Genomic DNA, 27751 nt, shown 5'->3' with positions numbered 1-27751 from the left:
TCTGAGTCACATTTAAAACAAAAAGCAAGAACTGATAGCTTCGGTGCCGTGCCTGCAAAATATTTACTTCTACATTGGAAGGCTATAATCATCTCTGATACCAGAGCAACTTTATAGTGTGCTAAAACCTTGCTAGTATTTCCTCCATAAAATAACAAACTTTGACACAAATAGTACTTAAGCATCACCACAGGGATATAGCAAAAACACAGATACAAGCTAAAGAGCAAGACAGGAAATTTGAACGGAATTACCTTATTGTGCTAATATAGCCTGACCTAATATTTTAAGAGGTCATCCAACAACTACTTCTGTTTGCAGAACAACACAGGGTCAGTCAGATTTTGCTCTGTTTGACTCAAAGATTTCTCAATACTTGTAAATTTTCCATATAACCAGACACAAAGATTAGAGGATACAGTTTTAATTATGCTTGTATAAGTATGAAAGAGTACTGTTGATTTAGGAGGAGTTACAAAAACACACGAAGTATACATCTATGCTGGAATAAGAAAATGAACGCAATAAAACCTATATCTGATTTTTTTGTTTTACAAGCAATGTTTTCAGTATCTGTCTAAGTAAGCTTTGGAGCTGAAACACTAATCCAAAAGCAGTGCCTTGCACAGATCAGATTATTCTTCCTTGCCAAACAGATCATCCAGAAGAGGTAAGTATTTGATCACTTTCACAGGAACGGATGGTGGTTGTCCACTCCAGTCATCTTCATTCTGAAATAAGTAACCCAGAGAGTATCTTAGAATATAATACTGAAAACAAGAATTATTAAAAGCTGGTCAACATAAGATTGAATGAGCTGCTTCATTTCCAAATACAAATCTGTGAAAAAGTGGACCTTTATACAGCACATCCTCTTAAAAGATTACTACATGCACATTTTTATCAATCTTGCAGAATGTTTTATTAAAAATATTTTCTATCATTAGCCCTTTTGCAGATATTTTCAAATTACATAATGCTATATTTTCTTCATTAAGATGCTTATACTTGAAAGTCTTGCAAGTCATCTATGTCTCAACACCACAAATCATACAAAATAATGAGATAGAGAGAAAGAAGAAAAAAGTCAGCTAAACAAGCACAATTCTATTGCTGAAATCTATCTGTCAAATACAGGTACTGTAGCCCCAAAATATTGCTGTTAATTCACGGTAAGTCATGAACAGAATGACAATTGGATTCTAAAGTTGAACAAGATTTAAATCCCTTCCTTTCTCTCATTTTTTCCATTTCGTATTGATCTCTTCATTAAAATATTCTTGTACTGTACCAAAGATAGCCTAGGTATTGCAGCTAACTAACAAAATAATAAAGTCAATTAAACTCAACAAACTATATTGGCACCACTTTGGGCGCAGTTCATTAAAAACAGTGCTATATGTCAGTATGACAGTTACAGCAAGGCTTTGGAGCTGATAAGGAACTGATTGTCCCAGCATGATGATGACCGATTATAATTTCTATCAATGCTCTTTCTTTTTGATTTCAGCTGTAACCTTCCTCCCCTAGCTCCATGTACCATTCTCAACTGGGGCTCTTAGGCATCAGCCACTCCCAGAAAGCCCATCCACTGGCTGTTCTCCAAGCAAAGATAACGTCTTCTTCATACCCAAAAACCTCATCTCTTATGCTGATCAGAACATAAGTTTCACCACAAATGTCCACTTCAACCTCCTGCTTGTTTCACAAGCACCTTTTCCTCCACACCTTCAACTTGTGAAGGCTGCCTCTTGGTTCCACTACCACTTGCACCCCACCTTCACCCTGTAGAAGCCATCTCCTTCCCTCACCTGCCAGAAATCAGGTCATACTCAATAGCTAGATAAGCCATCCTGTGAGGGGAAAAAAACAGTCAAACACATTCAACAGCAAGTGTATCTGTGCCTCTGCTTCTTTCACCCTTGCTTTTTGGCACAGGGCTTAGCAGCGTCTTCAAGGCAAAAATCCTTCTGGCACAGGCTCTGTCCTTCTTTTTGTTTCTGTGGTACTGAGGCTCACGAGGCCCCTTATCCTGACACAATCTCCTGAGAGCAGTCACTGTTTAAATATTGAGTTATAACTTAAGCACAGAAGTCTTCTGTAAAAACAAAGAATACCCACTGAACAAAACCTAATGCACACTTGGAAACACAGGATTGCTGTATAAAACATGTGGAAGGGCTTTGATTTTATCTGTATAAGATGGAAAAATTCTTCTCAATGATGAAGTGAAAAATAAACCACCATGGAAAGCAGAGCAAACCAGCAGCATTGGGCCCTCGTTAGACATCACCAACAGTTTGAGATACTACAGAAGAAAGAGCTGGTAAGCCAAGTAAGAGAGAGGACTCAGGTTAATAGCACAATACTTGAGGAATATTGGTTTAAACTATGTCACTGTTGAACTTGAATTTAAAGGAATGCTGTGTTTCTGAACGGTCTGAATACAAACACATTCTGTGCAAGCATAGCAACACATTGGCTAGGCCAGAACAGCAAAACTATGTGTTGGCAGAAGGGCTTTGGATTTATCTGTTACGAAGTTTTTAAAAATCAGCATAATTGCCTTATGCACCATCTATTTTAAAATGTTCCATTCAGCACAAGATGGCAAGATCAGATAATCTCTGCAGTTTGTTGATACCGCATTTTTGCTTACCCTAAGTAGCAGGCTGGTGGAGATATACAAAGTTGATCCACCAATACTGCTCTTGCTGTATGCCTACCAGTGATGTGGTGTATTATGTACAAGTTTCCATGGAGTTATAAAAAATACATAGCTATTTTTTGCAATGTCAGGGGAGTTTAAAGTATTTCCTGACTATCTCAGCAAGCGAACAGACCATTTGACATGTGACAACAATATTTGTGGGTGAAGCGGTATTCACGCCCATTGTTCATGGACAAATACACCTCTTTTCCTTTCTCTTTTATTTTTTTTCTTCTAGGAAAATGTCACAGAGTTGTGACGCCTATTAGGCACGGGGGTGTTACAGGGCTCCTCATCCCTGTTTGACTTCTCTGCTTCATTCTAAATCTCCCAGAAAAAATTAATTGCTTGAAGAAAACAGGCACAAATATACAAATATGAAAACTGTTGTGGTCTCCATTGGATAAACCACTCATGTAAAGTTTGGACAAATTACATCAATATAATGTACTGCTCCTTTGCTCAGATACACTGGTTTTACCTTGAGAGGAACCTTTATCATCTGGAAAGCAGGGATTTGATTCTCTCTCCAGTTCAGCCCATCCACAAACTTTTTATATTCCACTTGTTTATGGTCATCTTCAAACCTAAGCAGAATATCCATAAGATGACTGAAGGTTAAAGGAAATTTTTTACAAAGTTGTATCATGTTATCTACAGCATACTAATACATTACCTTTCGGGTAATAATTTTGTACTCCTTTATTACCAAACACTGGCAGGAGTACAGAAAAACACTACCAAACTATCAGGACTTCTATATCACACATTCTGTTCCATATTCTTACACCTTATTATTGTCTCTCAGAGTAGAATTCAACTTCTTTAAGGTTTATTACATTTCAACTAATTTCATTTTACTTTTGAAGCATTGCCCAACCTTTTCCACACTGGGATCCCACAATTGGTGACAAACATGGAGTTGGGATGATCAGTGTATGATTCCTTTGTATAGAATAGAAACAGGTAGAATGATACGAGAGAGCTGTGCTATAACACAACTGAACTGCCTTATATGGCTTCTACAATCATTTCCTGAAAACAAGCAATCCTTCCAAAATGCTGTTTGCACTCACCTTGGGATCAACTTACAATTGACAAACACACAGCTCTCTAACCTATCAAATAATGGCCAGATTTAAAAATCACAAGCCTTGTCATTTGATAATTGCTTTATGGCATTTTTCTTTATTTCTATGGAATAAGTATGTATTTGTGTCAGTTATGAGGGTCCCCTAAATGCATGAAGATACATATGCTGCCAGCTAAGGTTTACTGGTACCTGTGGAACACGCTATTTCCCTCCCTCAAATGTCTAAAATCATTACTCTGCACTAATAAATCCCATGGGAGCAGATTTGTAAGCCACGTCATCCTTCTACCATTGATTTGGATGAAGCAGCTTCAGAAAAAAGTCCACAATTCAGCAAAACACTTAGGTGATTAAGGCACTTGGGAACCACTGTTATTTCAGTGGGACTAGTCAAATGCTTGAAAAATATCCGCAAGCTGAAGCTACCATGCAAATTGTTCTTGAAATGAACAGCTTAACTGCTCTGTTATAAATACTGTATTAGCAGCTTCTGCGAATGACATGGTCTCACCTAACACTACCTACATATAAAAGGGACCTGGTTTAGACATATAAACACACGCTGGAAGTGTCTGGGGTCCATGGAGAGACATATACAACTAGCGAGACTCAACACCTATTCTTTGGTGTTGGTGGGAAACATGAGGTTAAACAATTCTGCCCTGTAATCTGGTGAGATTACAAATACTACTGCACAGGAGCAAGATCATCTCCAGGAAACAAGTCTTTTAGAAAATCATTTTATCTTGTTCTTACAGAAATAGCACTGCACAAAGGATGAGCCTCAAAATCCTTCAACCACTGCAGAGGGTTCTGGTAAAAATTAAGCATGAAGGTACTTTAAGAGAGAATTTACAGCACAAACTTGGAAAACAATACTGGAGAAGAGAAGAAATAAATCTAGTGACAAAAATAAACTGCAATAAACTGCAACTCATCCACTCCTCCTCCCCCCACACCTTTCATTTAATAGTCAGCAGGAGAGATAACAATAAAATATACTGAAAGCCATAAACAGAGATGCTAGCGATAAACTGGAATGTTAAGTACAGTGAGTTATGCTGAAGATGAAAGCAAAGTCAGAAAAGAATGCTACTGTTACTAGTATAAAAGAGGAGCCTGAAACATTGCCATGAGAAACCCTTCTATGATAGCTTGCTTCTTTATAATAGCTCACACGCAAGTTAACATTTTCATAAAGCCTTACTTTGGGCAATATATCCAATATACAAGAAAATTATCATTCCCACTTCTAAGGGGTTCTAGTTTGTTTCAGGTTTTTTGCAGGTGGCAATTGGAAAAAGAAAGGAGTTTTGCAGAAACTGGCACACAGATTTTGAATTTCAGAACTATCACGACAATTATTTTTTTCTTTTACTATATATATATATTTATCTTTTGTTCGTTGTGAAAAGTCAAAAGATTAAGTCTACTGCCAAGATGCAGAGCTGTATAAGCAGGATTTTTAAATAAAGAACAAGTGAAGGCGTGTAACTACTTAAACTTTATGTTGCAGCAATGAAGTCAAGGAAAGCGTTGCTTCTGCTTTCAACAAACATTAACAAGGAGAAGAGTCCTTTGATGTGACAGCACTAGCAAACTGAGATGACAACATGGGCATGAAGTTAACTATAACCAAAGATTTTAACATGGGCAGAGGAAATGGGATTCCTAAATCCCATATTTAAATAGCTACAGAAAGCAGCTTAAAATATTACTCTAGAATAATCTAGAAAGAAAAAAAAAAAAAAATCTACTCCTTAGATCTCTTTCCTGCTGTGACTTACAGTATTAATCTACTAAAAGCACACACTTGCGATTTGGCACAGAGTATCCAGATGGACTGAGGAGATGTTATCAATTTGTGCATTATTAGGACAGAGATGTCATACATTTCAGTGGCTGGAGTTAATATGACTGAAACCGACAGTGCTCTTCAGGAAAGGAAATTAGATTTGTCTTATCAAGAAGATGCAACAAAGATGTCTTGAAACCATGCTTCTGCTCAGTTTTGCCCTATGACTTCACCAATGCATGTGATTTCAGACTATGAAAGTCACTCCTCCATCCCTATCATAGTCCGCAGAGCTTTTTTTTCTTTGACATTACTGAAATAATCGCACTTTTGTGCTTTTAAAAATATATTCATAATGAAATACTCCAGATATATGAAAAATCTGGTTAAATCACATTATGACCATTCCTGAGGATGCTTTGGTGAGTAAAGGCTACTTACAAATATTTTTTCTTTCCCATCAAGAAATCTGTAACCCAAACACTTATGTAAAAAGTTAATGTACATGCAGAGTTTTTTTAATTCCTTAGTTTTGAATAACATTTATTAAGAAGTTAATCTGATAATAATAGAGAAGAAGCATCATGCTGCTTTAACCTTAGAGAAAATGTTGGTATTCTTCAGCCTGTTTGATAGTCTCTGTGTAACGCAAATATACACCTAAATTGTCATAAACTGCTCATAGGAAAAGATTTAAAATAGCAAGCACGGACAAGTCTATGCAGCTGATCAGTACGAATTAAGTAATGGCTATCATCTTGTGTATACATTTATTCACGTCTTGAACACCTATAAATTTAACCATCAGTTCCTCAGCATATTGAATAACAGAAATAATTTCTTTTAAGAGATCTAAGTATTAATGCTAGAGAGTCTTTTCATCACAAATGGCATAGGGAGTCTCAGGCATCAAAGGTAACGAGCAGAAGACAGAGTGCAGGAGAAAGATTTTGTGACCATTTCCAATCTTGCTCCTGCTGCCAGGACACTTGCTGTAGCAGGAAAAGAGGGTTTGCTTCCTGAAAGAAATAGGTGAGCCCTAAAAAACATTACAGGTAGGCAACTAGGTAACAAATTATTATCCAGCCACAAACCAGGAAAAAGCTGAGCAGGCAGGAGAGTGGCCTGGCCTATTAGTGACTTGAGAACTGGGATGACCATGTGGGAGGCCCGTTGTTATTAGGCACTGCTACCTGAGACACTAGGGATTAACTTTTTCAAAACAACAAGCCCCCCCTCCAGAGTCCAACAGTCTCACCCTGGTACTGTGGAGAGGTGAAGAACTACACAGCCGCTTTTAACAGAAATTAAAAGACATATTTTAAAAAATAGGGACATACACTTAACAACCAAACTAATGCAGAACAATCAATGTGTAATACTTGTAAACTTGTCATCCATTCTTTCTTCCCTCCATTTTTCCTTTCCTTATCTGCCAGCTGTTTATATACCCTCTAGGGAAGGACTGCATCTTTTTAAGTCCTTGTTAGCATACATTTAGCATTGCAGTAAATAAAAATAACAGAAAAAAAACCCTAAATTCATTACTTAAGCACTTTAGCAACATTTATTTATTAAACAAACTATAATTGTTTGTTATGCCTGCATAAATTTAAAGAAATGCTTATAATGACTACTGGAGTTTTCTGGCAGAAACAATTGTGTACCATCTGCATTGCTCAATACATTGTCATTAAAAGTGTATTGCCCTGTGATTAAAAAACTAAGTGAGAAAATACTGATGGAGAAAGGAAATACTTTTTACTAAGCCAGCTTAGGTAAATTGAAAAAATGGACACATTGTTGGGTACCTAAATCCTACTATTCCACCATCCCACAATTAAAAATATAAATTTACAATTTGAAAGGGTCTTATGAAACCTCACAGTCTTTGTGCTAATTCTCCCTGCACTCTGTGGAAACTGAATGGTCTTTGGGTACAGTAAACAAAGTCTTGGGTCATCTGGAGGTGACCACAAAATTGGACAGTAACTTCTAGTCCCATCTCATGCTTTTAATAAAAGTGACAGATCATTGCAGTATAATTTACAAATGTAAATAATAAATACTTTAAGAGTATTGCTTTTCAAAATGGAAAAATAGAACCATTAAGTCCTACAGAAAGTCTTTGCCACCTAATCTCAGATAGCAAAGCTGAATAAACATGTAGCTTCAGTCTTCAACTATTATCTGATCATATTGTCCAGCATCATTTTATTAACTGAAAAGGGTCCAGCTAGTGCATTAGCTATATATACTGATTTTGTGGGAATCAATCCAACAACTTTTATTGTACCACTTTCTTCCTTCATAAATACAGATTCACACAGTAGGAATACCACTACTGCTTGCTTCAGAAAGATCAATGGACACAAAATTACATGCTTCCTCATCCAAAAAAAAAAAAAGCAAGGAAAGAATATTGTTGACAAACTTTGCCCACACTGAATCGTGTACTCCCCAGGAGTGAGACTGTTCTTCATTAACAATAAACCTGCCTGTTTCATCATTCTTCAATCTCAAAGAAAACTACAGAAAGCAGGAGGAAAGGAAGAGAAAAGTCTAAATCTCATTCAGCCAACTCTACTCTTTGATTTACAGATTACTGGAAATTAACTCCTAGTAAATAGTCTTCAAAAAAATCTTTCCCTGACTCTGCACCCTCATGAAACAATAAACTTACTAAGCAGTGCCAACTGCACACAGTTAAGTATATGACAATCTTCTTTCTTATCTGCAGTGCAGTGACTCACCACATAAACTGCCATTTTTTTGAAGCAGCTGATATTGTAATTTAGGATTGGCATTACACATAGCACTCTATCATATGAAGTACTTCTCACACTGATTTCTGAGGCCCAGCTTCACACCGTTTACCTTTCTCATATAGAAATCTGCAAAACAGGCTGGCCATAGCCCCTTTAGAAACAAAGGAAAATGGATGGTAATTTAGAAATCCAGCTCTGACACAGGCTGAGGAGATAACTCTCTCCTTCTCCATCGCTTACAGAAAGATCCTACAGCGGCTGAATCCTAATTCAGCTGTCATGGGTACCTGCCTAAAGCTGGGTGAAATCCAACCCTTAGTCTCCCCCTTGTCTTTTAAGCTTATCTCTGATTTTTATTATAGTGTACTGGGCTTTTTCTTGTTAACTGCCTACACTGAGACTCTTCAGGAGAGAAGAGGTTCATCTCACAAAAGCTTTCCCTGGTAAAAATTCACAAACAATAAACACGTCTCTGGAGCCTATGATGTGTCAGGCTTGTCTGTTTTTCATCAGCATTGAGTTAGTAAAGGAAAACCTCCAGTCCCTTGTCTGTGCATCTATTCAATTTCAGCCTTTATGAAGTGGAAACTATGAGAACCCCTCATCTAGTACAGGACGTCAATTGTCCTCCAACATTTTTTGTGTTGGGCAGCTTAGTGGGAATTCTAAAAAATTAGTTTTAGATCAATGCTAAAATTCAGACATGCTTCTGATGACTAATGCTTGTAACCTAACTGTCAGAAGTGATGAACAGCAAACAAATGGCCAAAGTTGTCTATCTGGCTACTGCAGGGAACTGTTCTGAAAGTTTTTGGTCTGGAAACAGGGGCTTTGTGAAAAATAGCCCCTTAGGCTTCTTAAAGCAGTCTTGTTAATACTGATTTAAGTCGGAAGTCTTGCTTGCAGTACGAAGATGCTTTATTAAAATGGATTCCACATTTCTGCCTCACAAGAGTCTTTTCACTATTTGGTAAATCCAGATGCTTAGTTTGCAATTCCTCCTGAAATCAAGAAGCATATCTACCTGAAAGCATCTAAACATGACAGAAGACAAGACCTGCTCCTGCTTTTAACACAGTATGAAGGCACAGACAAAACGTTTAAGGATTTCCCACAAGGGAAAGAAGAGACCATTGAGCATGCATTTAAACCTATTAGCAGAAAATCTGGCCATGAAAACCAAACTCAACATGACATGAGTGTTCAAAACACCACAGGTTACTCTGAACTCTAGCCTTTAATGAAAGTGCACTGAATATTAGTTCTTTTCACTTCTATTCCCATTAATACAGCTAGCCAAGCAATTTGTCTCAAAACAATTAAATGTGCTATGGAAATATACCAAAACCATGCCAACACCCCTTTTCCTTTTTAAAAATTACAATAAAATATGTTTCAGGTGAGATTAATAGGAGTAGCATCACTTTTACTTACTACCGATGCTGTCTACTTCATTCAAGAACATTTCATTGTATTCATCTTGGTATGTTTCTTAAAACTCACATAATGTTCTTTCATAAGATTATTGGTTTTACCTTACATATACACAGGAACAACTAATGCAAAAAAAGTGAATCTCATTGATAATGATAAGTATCAGTAGCTGATTCCCATAAGACTAATTCCATAGAATTCCGGCAAAACCCAGATGATCTACCACACCAGACAAAATGTAGAGAAGTTGCTAAGATGGATGCACCTTACCTGATTATAAATCTTCTATAAATAGGAAAGTCCATATGTGTATAGGGACAAAATCAGCATCATGAAATGATTAATATTATATAAACGACAAATTCTTAAGAACTGTGTCTGCAGTAGATATTTAGCATTGATTTGCACCCATGCAAATCATACTATCTGCCCTTAACTTACATGGTCAGTAAAGCTTGCAGATCATCATCAGCCACTGGCAACTTAAAGGACTTGCAAATAGTCCTGCACATCTCATGGGGCAGCACTCCACATCTACAAAACAAAAAGAGAAAGGGAGAAGTGTACATTAGGCTTTTTCCAGATTTACTTCAACTGAATGTTTCTGTGAACAGGAAAACGTGTGAGGAACATTGGGGTAGAGGTAAAGAAAACAACGTTTTATGAAATATTGCTATTACAAAGCTGAGAAACTTGAAGTACACATGGTGGCCTGTCTCCCACACACTGAGGTCCTTAGTGATTCTCTGTGATTCTTTATCTGCGACATCAGAGAACAAAAAGGGCAAATCAGTCATATAAAGAATCAGCTACAGATCCTTTCTTTTTTTCCCTTAAATCACTATTTTTCCTCTTCGATTTAAAATACTGTGTTTTGCGTGTGAACAGGCATCTGATTATGTCATAGAATGTTCAGTACAGCAGCTATAATAAAAAGTCCACAAACAAAATGAAAAAGAGACAAAAAGGCTATCCTTTTCTTGTCTACTCTCAAGTGCTGAGAGACGCTTAACATTACAAATAATATTCTTTGGTTGCAATATATCATTTGCTCAGTAACAAACAGAAAGTAGGTAGGTTTACAAGCAGAGCTTCCCAAATAACAGCTTAGGATAAAAACTTACTTTTCACGGTCATTGTATATAAGCACCGCAGACAGTTGTTCAAAATTCTCAAAGCTATTTTTCTTTAGTTGTTCTTGAGCCACTGCAAGGAGGAAGTAGAGGTCCATTTCATATTCATCTTTCACACTGTAATAGCGCCCAAGAGTCATAATTTCATGTTCTGAAAACGCTCCATCAGTGATATTGACTATCAAATTTCTGTTCACAAAAACAACAGCCTACATTAGTTTTAAGTAAAGGATTTAAAAACAGTTAATAATCACTAAATTTGGGGGAAAGAAAAAGGATTAAAGTGCACTCATTATAAAATGCTGTTATTTAGATCTTTAAAGAACATATCTACTTAAATTTGAAATCCAGATCTGTTCAAGGAGGTATAATGGAAATTACCTGAACTCTTAAACTTTTGCAGGATGTCCACATTTGCTCAGTAGTTGGCTATACATACAAAAATACAAAATAATCATGACTGAAGCCCTTTACTGGAAATGCCATAGCATGGAATATTAGCAGCAATGTGAAAGCTGGCCCTGTTGGGTAGCTTTCAAGGGAAAGCTCGGGGAAAGGAAACAGAAATTGGTCACAGAGAGAGGGCAGGAAATTACACCCAACTTGTAATCACAAGCCGTCCTGGCAAGAATGGAAGACAGGAGGCAGTAGCAAGACCAGTTTATGCTTTGACACTGTCAGCGGAGAATCAGATCCCATGCAGAAAAGAGCCTGAGATGCACTCTCCCAAGATTGCTTGTGCTGCTCAGACTAATCAGCCCAACCCAAGGAAGAAGAAATGTTCCTGAGATCCATCTGATGGGCCAGGGCTGGCACTGAATGACTAGTCATTCCTGTTAATATCAAGAATTTGTTGCTGGTAATAGAGCTGGAGTGATTTCTGGGCAAGCTCCTGAAGGCACTTGTAGTATATCAGCAAATGGACACAAGCTTTGGAGCTTAAGAACCAGGACTAGTAATTACAGTTCAGAACAATCTCCCTCTGCTTTATATTGTTGGTGGAGGGGAAGAGAAGGACTAATTTTAAAGACTTTTTAAAGTCTTTGTAGTAGGGGATTTGTTGCCTTCAATGATTACAGAGTTCTTCATATGTCCTGGATGCTGACACAACATAAGGGAAGAAAAACACCAGTAGTGAGGTATGCAAGGAAACCCAGGAGGCTTCCTGCTCTCCTGGAAAAAACTGGCCTGAACTGTAGGTTACTTCAGCTGTTACAAGGCCTCTTGTCCAACCTGGTTTAGTGTAACTACACATTGGTGTTATGAACCCAAACGTTTGCCTCTGGTGAACTCGCATTCAACAGGATTTTTTTTTAACAGCAAGCATCAACATAGGCCTATGTGCCTCAATCAAAATTAGATTAATTACATATAATACTTCTGGATGAACTGCACTAAGAATAAACTTCACTGTAACTGCTGATGCAATTAGAGCTGTACCTTGTGGTACCCTTGAGGGTACTACATCACTGTGATTATATACCGATCTTTGAAAACAAATGGAAGAAATCATTAGTGATGCACAAAGTTTTGACACAAGACTCAAACTTCTGGCTGGAGAATAATTAAATTCTTGAATGCATCTGATAATGAGTCTCTTAACATCCACATGTGAACTGAAAGCACAGAAACTTTGTACCCTTCCAAATTGCAAACTTTTATGAACAAACATAATTTTTCACTTGCTTCCTCTCAGGGGCTTTTGCGGTCCTGTTCAAATGAAGATCTCTCTCCATAGAATATGATTGCACTTAAACAGCTATTCAAAAAAGGATGCTAAACACTGTATAGTATCTACTTTGATTCAATTGCTGCTTTTTTCATATTAAATAAATCACAAAGATCCTTTATTTGCAGTGGCAGGAGATAAATATAAGGAGAAGACAAGTTGTTGACAGTAGCAAACCTTATTTGAGATCATGCAAACTCAATGACCAAAACTTTGTCCATCTATTAATATTATCATTATCTCGTCAGTATTATTATTCCCCTTACTGAATATTATTATTTATATTGTAGCAGCATTCAGAGATCCAGTCAAAACTGGAGCCTCTTTCCTGGAGCCTGCAAACACAAACAGGACAATACTGCCTGATAAGCCTGGCACTTCAAATGCTTGGGCTGGCGAAGCTGAAAGCATGCAGAGAACATCACCCATCTGAATATTTCCACAGACTGGATTTCCACACATGGCAAAGATTTTTCCAATGTCAGGATTTTAAAGGCCTTTTATTTTCTCAAGCCAGTCAGTGACAATCAAGTCACCAAACCCCCCAGATAAAATTATTGTCTCGTTTGGGAATTAAGGAATATTCTAGTGATTGCTAGGGACTAATGAGAGAGACCCAAGATTCACAAACAGAATTACATCTAAACTCTTCCTGATAAAAAGAAACAAGCTGCAACAATTGTTCCCACAGCTTAGTTATCTTTTGTTTTACTTTTTTTTTGTTCTAGAAGAATATGACAGATTGCAATCTGAATTTGGTAGAGAAAGAAGAAATAATAATTAACTGCTTAAGAGAGCTGTTTCTCAAGCTGAATTGAAGATAGGCATCTTTGTTAAACCCACGTGGTTCTTTGTCTCTAACAGCAAACAGTCTTGCCAGCAGCTTATGAGAAAAAGCAGTCTGGATAGGACCATGTGATGCACAGGCATCTAAGTTTTAGTTATTTTTTTCTTCTCTTTTTAACAAAGCTTTCAACAGTTTTAACTATAGCTTAGGGGATAGCTTCAATGTACGCCATGTATTTATTTCCTGGATGATGTGCCGTAGATTTGGGTTCTGAAAGTAGTTGAAGTAAATTGTATAATTAAAATTCTGCTTCACTACATCATACTTATAGGTGTATTTTTAAATGCAGCTCATATAAAATTACATAGATAGAAAGGAAGAAATCTGAACAGCCAAATTCAGAGGACAGTAAAGCTTTAGCTGTACTTAAGATAAGAAAAGAGGATTATCACGCTGGTTGAAGCTCTCACACAAATAATTGCCTGTACTAAAAATATCATTTGTAGTTAGTTGTAATCATGAAATGCCATGACAGATGAAAAATAAACAGTGATGTACACAAGAAAATACAACACTGAAAGAAAAATACATATTCTATTCACAGAAAAATCTCTTTGACTTTTCACAGATGCGAAGAAGTGCTCTCGTCTTTGTCATTAAAAATGCTTCTTTCGTTCTAAAATAAGATACATGGATAATAAAAAGAAGAGAGCCTTTAGATTACTGGATGTAATATGAATGAACAGAAACAAAATCTACTGCCATTGTAAAGCACAAAAGTTAAATGTTCCTTAGAGGCAAATTCTTCCTCTGGCAGTGTGAATGCTTCCTGTTAGACCCCCTGCGGTCCCACCGCCGCAGAAATGTAGACCATTAGTAGGTGCTCAGTCAGGCCCAGAGGTGCACTGAGGCCAAAGAACCGTATTACATGGATTCCCCTGCTTTCTCTCTTACTCATGGAGAGGGCTACTGCATTTTTGTTGCTGAAACCAAGTGCCTCAATACAATATAACTAGACATACCTTACTCCATGCCACAGAACAGCACTAGCCTCAATTAAACAGCTGCACAGAGTATGACTGTGATTAAATTTACACTCAACGGAGCCTCTTCCTGATAAAATAAAAATCTTTCCCTGCCGTTTAAAAGCACAATCATCCCTTCTAAAAGTATGCTCCACCAATTTTGTCATGCAAATGTTCCAAAACATTAGTGCATATAAGAAGACAAAGTTTTGCAGATGATTATTTCATAATTTGAACCAAAACCGTAATTATTTAATTTTAAAAAGTTATTGTGTATATAAATCAAAACCCTTTTCCAAGTGCTATAAAGTTTCTCCAGATATACATTTACTTTCAATTTTCTCCACTTCTTACTCTAGTAATAACATTGTCCTTCTTAATGGAGTTAACAATTTAGAATCTTGCTTCTGTTGAGTAAAACATCTGAGTCTAGAAATATTTTTACCAAAAACTGCTAATAACTGTGGCCTCTCTTAGTCCGAATCCTACCTTTTAATCACTTATTTTTCATTTCTGAATACCAGCTTGTTTTCATTTCTCACTACTTTCATTCTGATTTGCTGGAAGAACCTTCTGCTGATCTATACATCTTCTGAGATATTTCAGAAGCAATTTCTGCATTGATTAACATTCCTATAGGAATGTCATTCCACACAATATACATCTACTTATATGCTTTAGTTATTATAACAGTTCCTAAATACATAGTATACTACCACTGTGAAAACCAAAATGCTTCTAGGTAAAATCTCCTCCTCTGTTCCACATCATTAACTTCACCAGTACCCAACACAGTTCATATGTTCAAGTATTCTGGCTGTGAGACAAACCAAAATCAGCTTGCATTTGAACATGATTTCCTCTTTCAAGTATCTATACATTTGCCCATTGCCATATCTGGATCACTGCCAGAATCCAGGTATCTACTCACCCTATCTCTGCTGAAATTACTATCCAAGCATTAATCATTGCTCTCACTACTGCTTTCCAGTCTTTTTTAAAGATGCTTATCATTGCATCCTATAATTTCAATACACCATGGTTCTGCGAAGACTCTCTTCTTTATCAATGATTCAAAACCCAACTAACATAATTTTCAGGAGGCCAACTCAAACATTCCCTCTTGAATTTCAAAACTACTAATTTGTTTGACTTTTTCAGGATAGGCTTTTCTTTATCCTTCAGTGTATATATTACTGCTGACTTGCCCTTCTTCACAACACTCTGTGCCAGCTCCATAAAAAGTAGACAGATTTTAGTTGTGCTTTTCAGCTTACTTGAAACTACTGCATTTCTCTTTTTTTCTGGGGCATGGATTCACTTTCTTTTTCACATACAGACTCCAAGTAAATGCAAAACAAATGTATCCCATTTGTCAGCTAACACGTGCAGAAAGCATCAAGAAACAGTCATGCTCTACACATTTTTGGGGAACGTGCTTTCATTAAATATTAAAAAACAAAATCCACTGTCTTACCTGAAAGGGTCGTACTCAATCACCTTGGTATGCTCAGGGTCAGTGGCTGCAAACATCTGTCTGATTTCTCGGGAACGGGGTTCAGCTATGTCTTTCAGTTTCTTGAGGATGACAGCAATATCAGCCACGGAGAACTTAACAACGGAAAGCAAGACACAGATTAGAGAGAAAGGCACTATGCAACCAACTATGCATGTACCAGCAAGAGTTGTCAAGATGCAGGGCAATGTTGAACTGCTAAGTTTTATTAGTTTCTTCATTGTCTCACTTCAAATGCAGAAATCAGCCCTTTGTTAAGTTTAGAGGGAAGCTTGCTGCTGAAAAAATTGCATCCTACTGAGAATATAAAAAATTAAACAAAAATCATCAGATCATGCACTCTGAGAAAGCTTATTCCAGCTACATAAAAGGACATCCACTTTTGCTTCAAACATTGAATTGTTAGAGCAGTAGCAGAAACATTTAAAGTTCAGTTCTAATAACTTGGTCCTCATTTTATGTTGGTGCATCTCACTTAATTCTCAATTAATAAAATTCACCATGCTAAAACTAATCTTTTCACCATTGGCTCCGATGAACTGTTGAACAGATATTCTCATTCATAATAGACTGAGTATGCTGTTTTACATACTCAGAATTAGCAGACTGGAAATTTGTTAGGAACCAGTTTTTCCTCTCATGTAAGAAGAATGCTTATTTCTTCTAAATATAGGCCATTAAAATAAAATTTAATTTAGATAAACAGAACTGGAGCACTTAAGCTTCCACCCTATATTCCGATTGTTGTGTTAGAGCTCTACCAAAGATTTATTTGCTATACTCATTTTTAACATAAAACATCTATGTACTTAGTCATTAAATAGGGGTTGAGTCCAAGCATGAATATCTGATATGCTCTTACATCTGTCACGCTCTACCTAACTTACAAAACACAATGAACTGTCCGAAAATAGTTTTCTCCCATTTCTTCCAGTAAGCAATGTTGTTTTAACTAGCAATTATTTGAAATTTGGTATGACTGGTATTAAGGACCTAATCACAACAGAGATTGGGCGTCACTCTCAATTATGCTGAAGTCTGTCTACAGCATTGTATCAGTTCAAAGGGATCTAGAAAAGGGTATTTAAAGTCCCTATGACACTGCCAGAGCAGTATAGAGTGATCCAAGTTTAATAAATACATCAGTAGTTGCAGGTAACATGCTCACATTTTGAGAAAACAGTTGCTGCATATGCCAAAACTGCTCCAGGTGCAACCTTGGCATGCAATGCCACAAGGCAGTGGTGTGGAGCAGCTGGACCAGCAATCAAAAAGTTTTAGAGACAGCAACTTTTTCAATCCCCTCCCCAAGCTGTTATTGTTTGGGCCATAAGCACACAGCTTTTTGCTGAAAAAGCAAGGAACAGAGATTGAGAAAAGACTGGGCAGAAGGACTCAATCAGCAGAATAGTTAAAAATGGAGAAAACGTTCTGTCTATTTAAAAACCTGCCTTCTCTACATTATCAAAGCAGTTATTTTTACATCTTTTTTCTAAACTACGTATTCCCAACACCTACATAAACATCAAGTATCTGAGCAGCATGGCAAGAACTCTTTACCCACTTTCCCCCCTTCTCATGTAATTGCTGGCATGCTAGTAGTCACAATCTAGTTTTGTTTGATTGTCTTGCTTAAGTCAGGTTATTATGTTTAATTCAATGGAAGTAAAATCAACCTCCATGTTTTTGCTGCAGAAGACTACAAAGTTTGAACAATTGATACTGTTTCAGAGATGATGAATTCATTTCCAAGGAGGCACAGTGATGCCTTGTTTGAAAGAGTCCTCCTCAAACCTGGATAATACCAGTAGGACTGTGCACAACACATGTTCTGCTTTGCAAGCAAATTTACGCTTTCTAAATACATATTTTTTCCTCAAATTGGAAAAGAAACTGAAAGTGTTGAAAAGTTTTGAGAATTAGATCCTTAAAGTTACTTTCAGTACAGGTAGCAATCAAAATTACAAGACTCAATGATTTTTCTTTCCCCATAACTTTGAAACACAAAACTTTCCAAACATCTCATATGGTGTCAAACAAATGTTTCAATGACAGAAAAATCAATTCCCACCTCCATTATGATTACCAATCAAAATTTCATCTAAATCAACGCATGCCTATAGAAATGTGGTCAAAATGGCATTTTCCAGAATAAAAACATTTCATCTGGCTTGCTTTCACCAGTTTTCAGAAAATGTATTGATGTGTTCTGCTGAAAGGAAACCTCTGTCTATTTAGAAGGAAAATTATTTATTTTCTAATTTTAGAAATAACTGACAAATAGTCATTTTAAAGTTGTTTCCCCATCTTCCAGCTCTGCTCTTCTCTAATAATTGCTGAAGTTCTTGTGATTTGAGTATGCAATCCCCTGATGAACTGAGGCAAACAAGGTGTGTCGTTACTTCTGGAGCTCTATTCAAAGAATGTGAATAAAGCATCTATCATTGGGAGAATAAATGTTTTTTTCTACCAGCTGTTTTAAAATCTTAACTGTGCAAAGAATTTCAAAATTCACTTTAAAGAAGCATTTTTAGTATTGCTTCTTCCCATCTTGCAGATTTTATTTTGATGATATACAATCATTCAGTCTGGAAAACAGATCTCATCTGTTTGATGCAAGATAATCAATGCAAACAGCAGCTCCAAAGAACATTTACAATCTAATGATGTGCTCTGCATTTTGGGGAACAGCTTTGGTTTTGATTCTCCTAGGAGGAGAAACAGTCCAGCAGTAAGAAAACATAATGTATATAGCTTTGTATTTTACTGCTTAAAGCATTTAGCAGTCGTTGCATTTTACATCAACAAGCATTTTGCAGACCTTCCTCATTATTCCAGGGAAGGCAGGTGGTGCTAACTCCGTGTTAATTTACAAAGAAATCACACCGTTCTGCTATTTTCATTTGAGTGAGAACAGCACATGTGGCCCAAAGGCAGCACAGGGTCAGGTTGCATCTACCTCTGCCTCAGCAGCACAACGGCATCAAGACTCGAAGTCCCCAAGACTGCGCTAGGCCTACTGGTGTCTTGGGAGTCCTGCAGGTTCACTCACTTTGGTGAGCCAGCAGACAGGGAACAATTAAAACTTGCACTAAGAACCTTCTCCCTTCTCCATCCACAAAAGGTCTGGACAAATGGGCAGAGGACCATAGCTTGATAAACCCTCCTGGATATTTTCCCTAGGGGTACTCTCAACAAGCCTATGCAAAAGGGCAGCTCTGGAGAAGGTCTGCTGAAGGCACAATTCATGCTGTCACCCCACCATGAGCTATGAAGCATACGCACTACCCAAAAGTCCTCACAGCGCAGTCTAGTCCAAAGGCTGACGTTCAAGATTACACTGTGACGAAGCAACAACCCAGAAGAGGGACTGGGATGCAGAAATGCCTTGGCTTCTGAGCTGATGCATTCTTAAGATGCGTCTCAGAGTGACTGGTCAGAGCTCCACATAACAGGAATTTCCAAGTATACCAGGGTACATTTATTCAAATATTGCAGCACAAACTTCATCGTAAAAAAAAAATAGTAATCTACATTTTGTACCAAACCAACTAAAATTCCGCAAAATGCTCTGTGACTCTCCATCCCTGTATCCTTTCTTTTTTGACCTCTGTGACAATTGCTACATGACAATCAATTTCCTCCTATTGGACACATTTCTGGCTTTGGTGAACGAGGGCTTCTTTACCAGCCATTTGTGTAATGACTGATAACATAAAGTATACATCAGCAGAGGCACCCCAGCTCTCTATTTATTGTTGTTCTCCCCTCTGAAGGCAACACCAAAAGGTAGTGAAACTCAGTAGAAACTGTAACCTTGAATTCCTGACTGTGACATGAATATTACAAGGGAAACGTTTTGGCAGATAAATATGTATGAACCCAAAAAATCAAATCAGGGAATGAAATAGCCTCATTGGTAAGACTCTGAATTGGATGTGCCCACATCTTGAGTACTGTGTACTCTTCCAGTCTCCACATCCCACAGTTGCCTTGCAATGACAGACTAAAAAGGGTGAGACTGTTAACTGGATAGGATTAGGCTGAGGGGGAAGAATGTCCGAGATTTACAAAATAATGAAGGTGGTGCATAAGGTGAATGGGGATCTTCACCAAACCCCAGAACACTAGAACTGGCATTGAAACTAGTGGGAGGTTGGTTTAAAACAGATAAAAGATAGTTACTTCTTTTATCATGTATTTTTTTTACATGTTAGGCAGTGAACTTTTCAACTTGCTGCCACAGAAAGCTGTAGAAGCAGACAGTATCTGTAGGTTCAACAAAGGTTTGATCAATTCAGGGACAAGAGGTCCATGAACAGTCCCAAGAAGGAATAGGCAGGGATGTACCTTCTAACAACCCCTAATACAGTAAGAGTGGATGCTGAGAAAGTAAAAGGGGAATGGACAGTAAAGAATGGCCAGGCTTGCATGCACTCCCTAGCTAACATCTCCTAAATCTATCGCTAGACAGAGAGCACTGGGCTGTGAACTTTGGGTGAAGAAACTAGGTATAAATAATTCTGAAAAATATGTAGATAAGGTACAGTCCTTAAAGAGAATAGAAAATAACAAGAGCCTGCTTCACCTCATTTGCATGCTTCTCCATGTAGTTGAACGTGTACTCATCAGCATCCACTAAAAGAAAGTTGTGACCATGGAAACAAACTCTGGCTCCAACAAACAGATTCTGAGCTTTGAAGTATTCAGATGGCTCACTCTTAAAGAGCTCCTGCCCAGGCTTCTTAATGCGACCTCTTTCCAAGAACTTCCCACCAAGTATCCCTATGGGAATAGAATTGTAAATAATTAACTGTGGCTTTACTTGGGAAAAAAAAAAGCACAAAAGAAAACCCAAAAGACACCCCAAACCAGCTAGTTTGTATTTAAATATTAGTTTTTATCCTTGAGTTTCTTGTCTCATAATATACTCTCCTGCTCTCTCTCATTGCTAAAAGAACTGTCTCTGCCAGTGTCCACAGCAACAGTTACATTGTGCATATTCTAAGACATGTCTTATTTGAATGCCTGCCAAACACCTTCCCTTTTTTTCTTTTCTTTAAAATGGGACAGAAATGTGCCTCTTCAAATCGTTCCCATAACCCTGTCGCCAGCGTTGGGATTGACCCTGAGAAACGTAAGATACAAAATGTAAGATGCAGGCAATTATCCTTGAACTGTTAAAGCAAAAAAGCAAAAAAAAAAATTCACAACTTAGGATAGCACAGTCCTACGAAGATCATGAATTCTGATGCACTGTAATTCTAACTTGGTTTTAAGGGCTTTTGAATGTAAAAAAAAAAAAAATAGGAGTGACATGACGCTATCTTCCACATACTGTTCTGCCAATGCAATTTAATTGTGATCTGTTATTTCCTTTGTGAGCTGGGTATGTCACATTATTTCTTTTCTCATTATAATGGATTTTATTCCTGCCACTGGAAACTGCACACGGTGCTCAAGGATATGTAAGATACTAAAAGGAACATTTCGCTTTCCAGTAATATCTTCCAGTGCACCACAAGATTGCATTGCATGTACCAAGCTTTCTAGAAAACATTCTGTCACATGTTTAGTTTCATCAGGATATGTGCCCTACAAGAACTCTGGAGTGCCTGGGGTTCTTTTCCTGTTTATATTTGAGCTTCCAAGCCAAAAGCCAAAAAGCATACTTTAGTAACATCTAATGATGTCTTACATATTAGGTAGTGATGCAAGTCCAATAAAAGGCTGATGAACAGTGTAATAAAATGCCTTTTTATAGTCAAAATTATAAATTAATGTGAAACCCAAACTACTTATTAAACCAGAGTTTGGATCAGATGCCTGTCTTAATTGCTTTACTAGCACCATAAAAGCAAAAGACAAAAAATACGCTATGGTAATGGTCAGATCTAGCTTGAATCAAAAAACAAATCAAATCACTAATGTAACTCTAATCTTAACACATTCCTTTTCACCTAGCTATTAAAACAAATATGAAATTTTAGGTTATATAATCCTGGCAACTGTTTGCAATATTTAAACAGAACTGGTCTCTGTAAGATTGGAACTTCACTCCTGTCTCTCTATTTCCCTGCAATTATACACTTAGATTGGAAACTTACCTTAATACCTCTGTCCCATAATTGTTTTTTAAACATTACGGGTTAGTACTTTTCAAGAAGTATGAAGGAAAACAACCAAAAATATCTCATTAGGTTAGAGATTTTACACTGAAACCCGATGAGAAATTTTGATGGAAATCTACAAAAGCCAGGCTCAAAGCACAAAATAAACACCACAACCAAAGACCCTCTTCCATTAAGATCAGATTAGACTTTGCAGGTGTTTGTACAGCTGTTGGCTTGGTCTTACACTGAGTAAAAAAGGGGTTGTGATCTTCTGCACGGGGAACCAAACTTCTCATGCTTTGACCCCCATCTCAACAAGTGCTTCAAGATGTCCAGCCCTGTGCATTTCAAATACAGTTTCACAGTGTTACTGATAGTGTGAAGTACTTCTCTGCAACCTTCATCTTGCTGGACTGAGAAAAGTAAGAGCAATTTATTACCTTCATTTTAGGACTGAGATCTGAAACATTTTTACTTGCCAATGTGTATCACTTCATGCAAATAAAAAGGCAAAAATAGCCCGTTGAACCTGTGCACAAAAGGGATGGTTAAGTTGTTCTTTTGGGAGTCATTTACTGTTTTAACTCATGCCCTCTCTAAGATGTGCTCAAACTTACTCTTCTCCCACCCCATCAACTTCAACGCTTTTCCTCCTCACACACGAATGTTATTCTTGCTCCCATTTTACATGCCTTACTCCTTTTTCCTAGCCGCTCCTAGTGACTTCTGCAAAGCCTTCTCACTCTTAACTTCGAAGAAACCCGTTCACTTTTCCTTCAGACATGACTAAAATGAGGGAGGGATAGAGAGAGAGAAGAAAAAGTGAGAAGAAAGAAAAGAAGGAAAGTGGGAACAAAGAAACTTCTGCAGTCCCAGGCCTGTTTCCAACTGCTGCTTTACCTCCCCCGCCCCCATCCCTACTTCTTATCCTGCCCCTTCAAGGCTGTTCTCACTAAACTCTCCAACAGCCAGTTCTTAGCCACATCCTTCCATTTCACCTTTCTACCACCTGTGAAAGTCAGCCTACTCATCCACTTTAACATCCCAGGGAAGTTAAAAACCCATTTACAGATACTTGCCTTTCATATGCATCTTAAAGCGTTTGTTGTTGTTGGTATGCAAACTTGTCCATTTATTGTTTCACATTTTGTTTGACTAGCGATGCTCAATGGGCTCCCAGCTGCAATCCCAGCATATATTCTCATTCCAAAATAAAAGGAAGCCAGGAAGCAATCTCTGGCCTGGCACCCATGCTGTTGAGAGCCTGACCAACTGACCACCTCTCCACTGCACAGTGTGTGGCTCTGGCTCTGCTCTGGGTGCTATGTGATAAATCTGGGGTCTTAAGATGCAGCTATTACTTTTGTCTGTTCAAATTGTTTGAAGGTATGTGAGGGCTGCAGTCCAAGAGAGTCGTGTTTTACAGCATAAAACTGAGGCTATGTATTGCAGCCCCTGGGTATGGCAGAAGGACCTGAATTTTTGAGTGTGCAAAACCTCCTGGGATAGCATTAGATGACTGACAAGGTGGAGCAAGCCAAACCAGGTGCAGCCTTGTCCTTACTGCCTTGCAGGAGAGTTTTCTGGAGTTAAGCATCCTCCAGGAGAGGGCCCAGGCTGGTCTAGTTGGTATAGTGCAAAGGAGAACCAGGAGTGACCGAACAGGCAATACATATGATTGGGGTCCAAGATTCAAACTGTTCCCTGGACTACTTTAATTTAACAGTGCAGCTGTACCCTTAGCATCTTTTATGTCTCCGGAAATAAAGAATGCCAATCAAACATGTCATTCACTAGTGGAGAACTGAGCTGCTCTTGAGCCTCACAGCAGCATTACATAGTAAATATATACGTAAGTGTATGTGTCTTTAGCTGTAATAAAAGAAGTTGAAATAGAAGGCCACTGGATGGCAGGAAACTAGTAAAATAATGATGACAAGCAATAGGATGCTCAAGCAACAGGATAAATGTGATCAAGCAACTGAGAAATAACAAAGCACTTGTCACTTATACACCAGTAGTCTGGCTCTTGAAATTCAGTTCAGTGTTATACACACACACACACACACAGAGACACTGGCACAGGGCAATCTTCACTCTTCATATGCTCAACGCTACATGATTAATGATAAAGTATGTTAAAACATGTCACAGCTGTTTTGCTTTCATGAGCTGCTTCTATACAATGGATGCTATATAGGTTTCATAACAACATAATGCAATCTTGCAAAACAAAGGATTTACTCTTTCATTCTTAATGTCTTACATTTCCTGTCCCTATTTATCATGTTACAATACAATTCCTGTATGTTATCGACAAGAAAAGCAAATGTTTAAAGGCCAAATTTGCAAATTAAAATGTAATAGAAGTTCTAATGCATTAAACTTCCAGTTCCCAAAGGATATTGTGAAGTACTGTCATACAATGAACAGCATTATTCTGAGTGATGAAGATTATAAATTACTACGACATACAGCTATGCAAGATAATGCAGTAGACCTGCTGACGTAATTCCCATTGCATTTAAAAATCCACATCCCTGCTTCTGCTAGTGCTGACTCTGGCCACAATGTTTACTGTAAACTCTAATCAAATTAGCAGGGCAATTGGGACTGATTGCAAGACATTACTACATCTTACCTGCGTTTCGCTGTATACGTTCAAAAACTGAAATGGTGTCATCACTCAGGAAGTAGGAAATAATGAATTTTCGATCCTTGTCGATAGGACTATCTGTGACAAGTTTTGCAAGAAAGCGCAGTATATTACTTTCCATGCCACTTCTAAAAAGCAAAGGAAGAGGTGAGAAACCAAAACCAGAGTATGAGAAAAGTTTTCATCACTAAGAGATGCATTCTTCTGAGTTTTGTAACATACATTAATTGTGTTATTCCTGGACCAAGAAGGGAAATGGCATAAGATTCCCTACTTTGTCAAAAACCGTTTTCTGCTTATGTTAACAGAACCAGCTAGAGTCAGCCAAATAGAAAGGAATAATTTTCAGGGGAAAATTACTTCTTTGCCACAGGTCTGGAATGAATCTGTATTCAAATTCAGCTGCAAATCAAGCTCTGAGTTTCTTTCCAGAAAATTTATAAAGGAAGAACACATTTAGGTATGTATATTTTCAAACCAAATTCTGAATAGCAATACATACTAGGATTATCTCCACAAAATCAGGCCCACCAGGTGATCTTACTAATTGGATATTTGTTAAGTGATTGTGTTTTAAATGATTTACAGTACTGCTATATGCGCTCTCAATACATTCCCAAGCCTTTTTCTAATAGCTTTCTTCTTCTACGGAGGTTCTACAGGTGAATCTCTAGCATGTGACTTTGCTTTCCGTTTAGGCTTCAACAACCATTGCCTGACAAATCATTTCATAATGGAAAGTAAAAGGTTAATGCTTTAATATTGCCACAGTAAACGGCATGAAATTCAGCAGACAAAAAAAATAAATGCCAGAAAGTCAAACAGAAAAACAAATCAGTGTTGGACTGCTGAAGCATACAAAATTCCTGACTAATTCCTGGACTAAGACTTCCATCAAACTCCCAACGAAGACAGCAGAAGGGAAGGAGATAGGGGATGGGAGGGTCAGAATATTTGCCTTCTCATAAGAGAAATTTTGCCGAGTTCAGAGAAAATTGGAATACCATGTCACTAAACCAGTCCTCATGCACCTGTCCCTTAAAAGTCTGATGAGCTGCATATTTTGCTGAAAAAATGTCATCCCTACTTAACATTTATCTCCTTCACAAAAAGACATAATTTAAAAAGTTGGAATTATTTTTCACTGAAATACCTGTCTTTCTCCATGAATTTCTTGAGATCTTTTTGGGGAGGCTTGGGAAGCAGACCCATACACGAGCAGAGGGAATCCTCTTCGGAACCAAATCCAGTATAAGGAGGAAACGATTTTTCTGGTTTTGGAGGTGGTGGAGCCTTATATGGAACTGGGGTGAAATCCTCTACAACAAAGACAGCAAGACTTATTTATTACTGTTCTGACTAAACCATTTTACTAAGAATTTAAACTACCAATATGAATACTTACTAGCCTATTTCTGTAACAGAGCACTGATCAAAGTCAAACCAGGAAAAGGGTTTGTTACAGGGTAGGATAAGACTCCATAGAAGCCAACAGTGAAATTACTGTTTCTTCAAGGGTTTCAGGATTTCATCTATAATCTTAAAATGTTTGACAAATACCATGAAGATACACAGGCAAAAGGAAAAACAAATACCGTTTCAAAATGGGATAAAATAATAAATTAACAATTCTAAAGTAATTTTTCAGTTTTATCTTTGAGAAAACATGATTAAGAAAATACTTGGCTTATGAGTTTCCTGCCGTCTGCTTTTTGCCAGAGGAAAATAAATACATAAATAAACAAAATTTTATTTATTTTTTAAATCATACATATATGAGAAGAATTTGGTACATTGAAGCCAATAGCTTCAGTCCACATCTCGCTTTATCCAAAGTTTCAGAAGCTTTGTTTTCCCTCATTTTCCCCAGTCTCAAGGCTTTCCTCGCAGTGATCACTAGTCCCGACTATCTCAGATACACAGCAGGAACTCTCCTGACTCAGCGGAGACATGTTTGGTCAGGGACCTGCAATCACTTCCCATAGGGGTTGCTCCCAAAAGCCCTGCTGCTTTATGGTCCCTCCTTACTCCTCTCTTGGTGAAAATCTTGCTGTACCATTTGGCCCCTTGTTGCTTCTCTGCACTGCCCGTTCACTGCAACACAGCTTCCAGCTGCCAGTGGGGTTCACATAAAACCTCAACAGAGTAATACAGTCTGCTGGTTAAATAAGGTTAATGGAAAATGGAAAAGGTGAGAGGAAAAAAGTAACTTGTATATGGGAGAAAGTAAATGGGCAGACCTGAGGCAAATGAAGACATAAATCATAGGAACACAGAATAATTCAGGTTGGACGGGACCTCAGGAGGTCTCTAGCGTGGTCCCCTGCTCAGGATAGGGTCAGCCCCAGGCCAGACCAGGCTGCTCAGGGCTGTGTCCAGCTGGGGCTTCACACCTCCCAGAACGGAGCCTGCACAGCCTGCCCTGGCAGCCTGCCCCAGGGAGGAAAGTTTTTCCTGATAACCAACTCTGAGCCTCTGGTTTCCACTTATGCATGTTGTCTCATGCCCTCACGCTGTGTACATCTGTGAAGAGCCAGGCTGCCTGGTCTCCGCAACCTCCCCACAGGTGGGTGCAGGCGGCCGCTCGGGACCCTTCCCGGGCTGAGCAAGCCCTGCTCCCCCGGGATGTTCCTCATCCCTGACCGTCCTGGAGCCTCCCGTGAACTCGCCATGGCTGGTCCATGTCTTTCCTGTTCTGGCAGACCCAAAAGGGGACACAGTACCTTGATGAGGTCTAACGAGTGCTGAGCAGAGGGGGATAGTCACTTTCCTTGATTTTTGGGCAGCCCAGACTGTGGCTGGCCCTCTCTGCTGTGGCCTCAAGCCCAGCTTGTTGTCCCCCACAGCCCAATGAGAAGGCCACAGCCAACCAGCGCAGCACTGCCCGCATGGAGCGGCATCACCTCCTGGGTGGGCTGGAGACGCTGCCCTGAAGAAGGGAAAGCTGGCTGGGCTAGTAAGTGAAAGACAAACACATGAGGCAAACTGGAAG

General features: G+C 38.2%; 1 protein-coding gene across 1 annotated transcript; it reads right to left on the bottom strand.

Annotated features, from left to right (window-relative positions):
* Window positions 1-635: 635 nt before the first annotated feature.
* On the bottom strand, window positions 636-27431 carry LOC104084135 (EF-hand domain-containing family member C2-like). Its single transcript, XM_009587864.1, has 9 exons — window positions 27272-27431; window positions 25913-26078; window positions 24745-24887; window positions 20579-20775; window positions 15952-16085; window positions 10925-11122; window positions 10242-10334; window positions 3192-3297; window positions 636-731 (listed from the first exon to the last, which is right to left on the bottom strand). Exons 1-9 carry the CDS (start codon window positions 27429-27431, stop codon window positions 636-638), a joined length of 1293 nt encoding a protein of 430 aa, XP_009586159.1.
* Window positions 27432-27751: the final 320 nt, after the last annotated feature.

This window comes from Fulmarus glacialis, unplaced genomic scaffold (assembly GCF_000690835.1).
Source record: "Fulmarus glacialis isolate BGI_N327 unplaced genomic scaffold, ASM69083v1 scaffold12271, whole genome shotgun sequence".
NCBI lineage: Eukaryota > Metazoa > Chordata > Aves > Procellariiformes > Procellariidae > Fulmarus > Fulmarus glacialis.
This window is presented reverse-complemented; position numbering and strand designations above follow the sequence as displayed.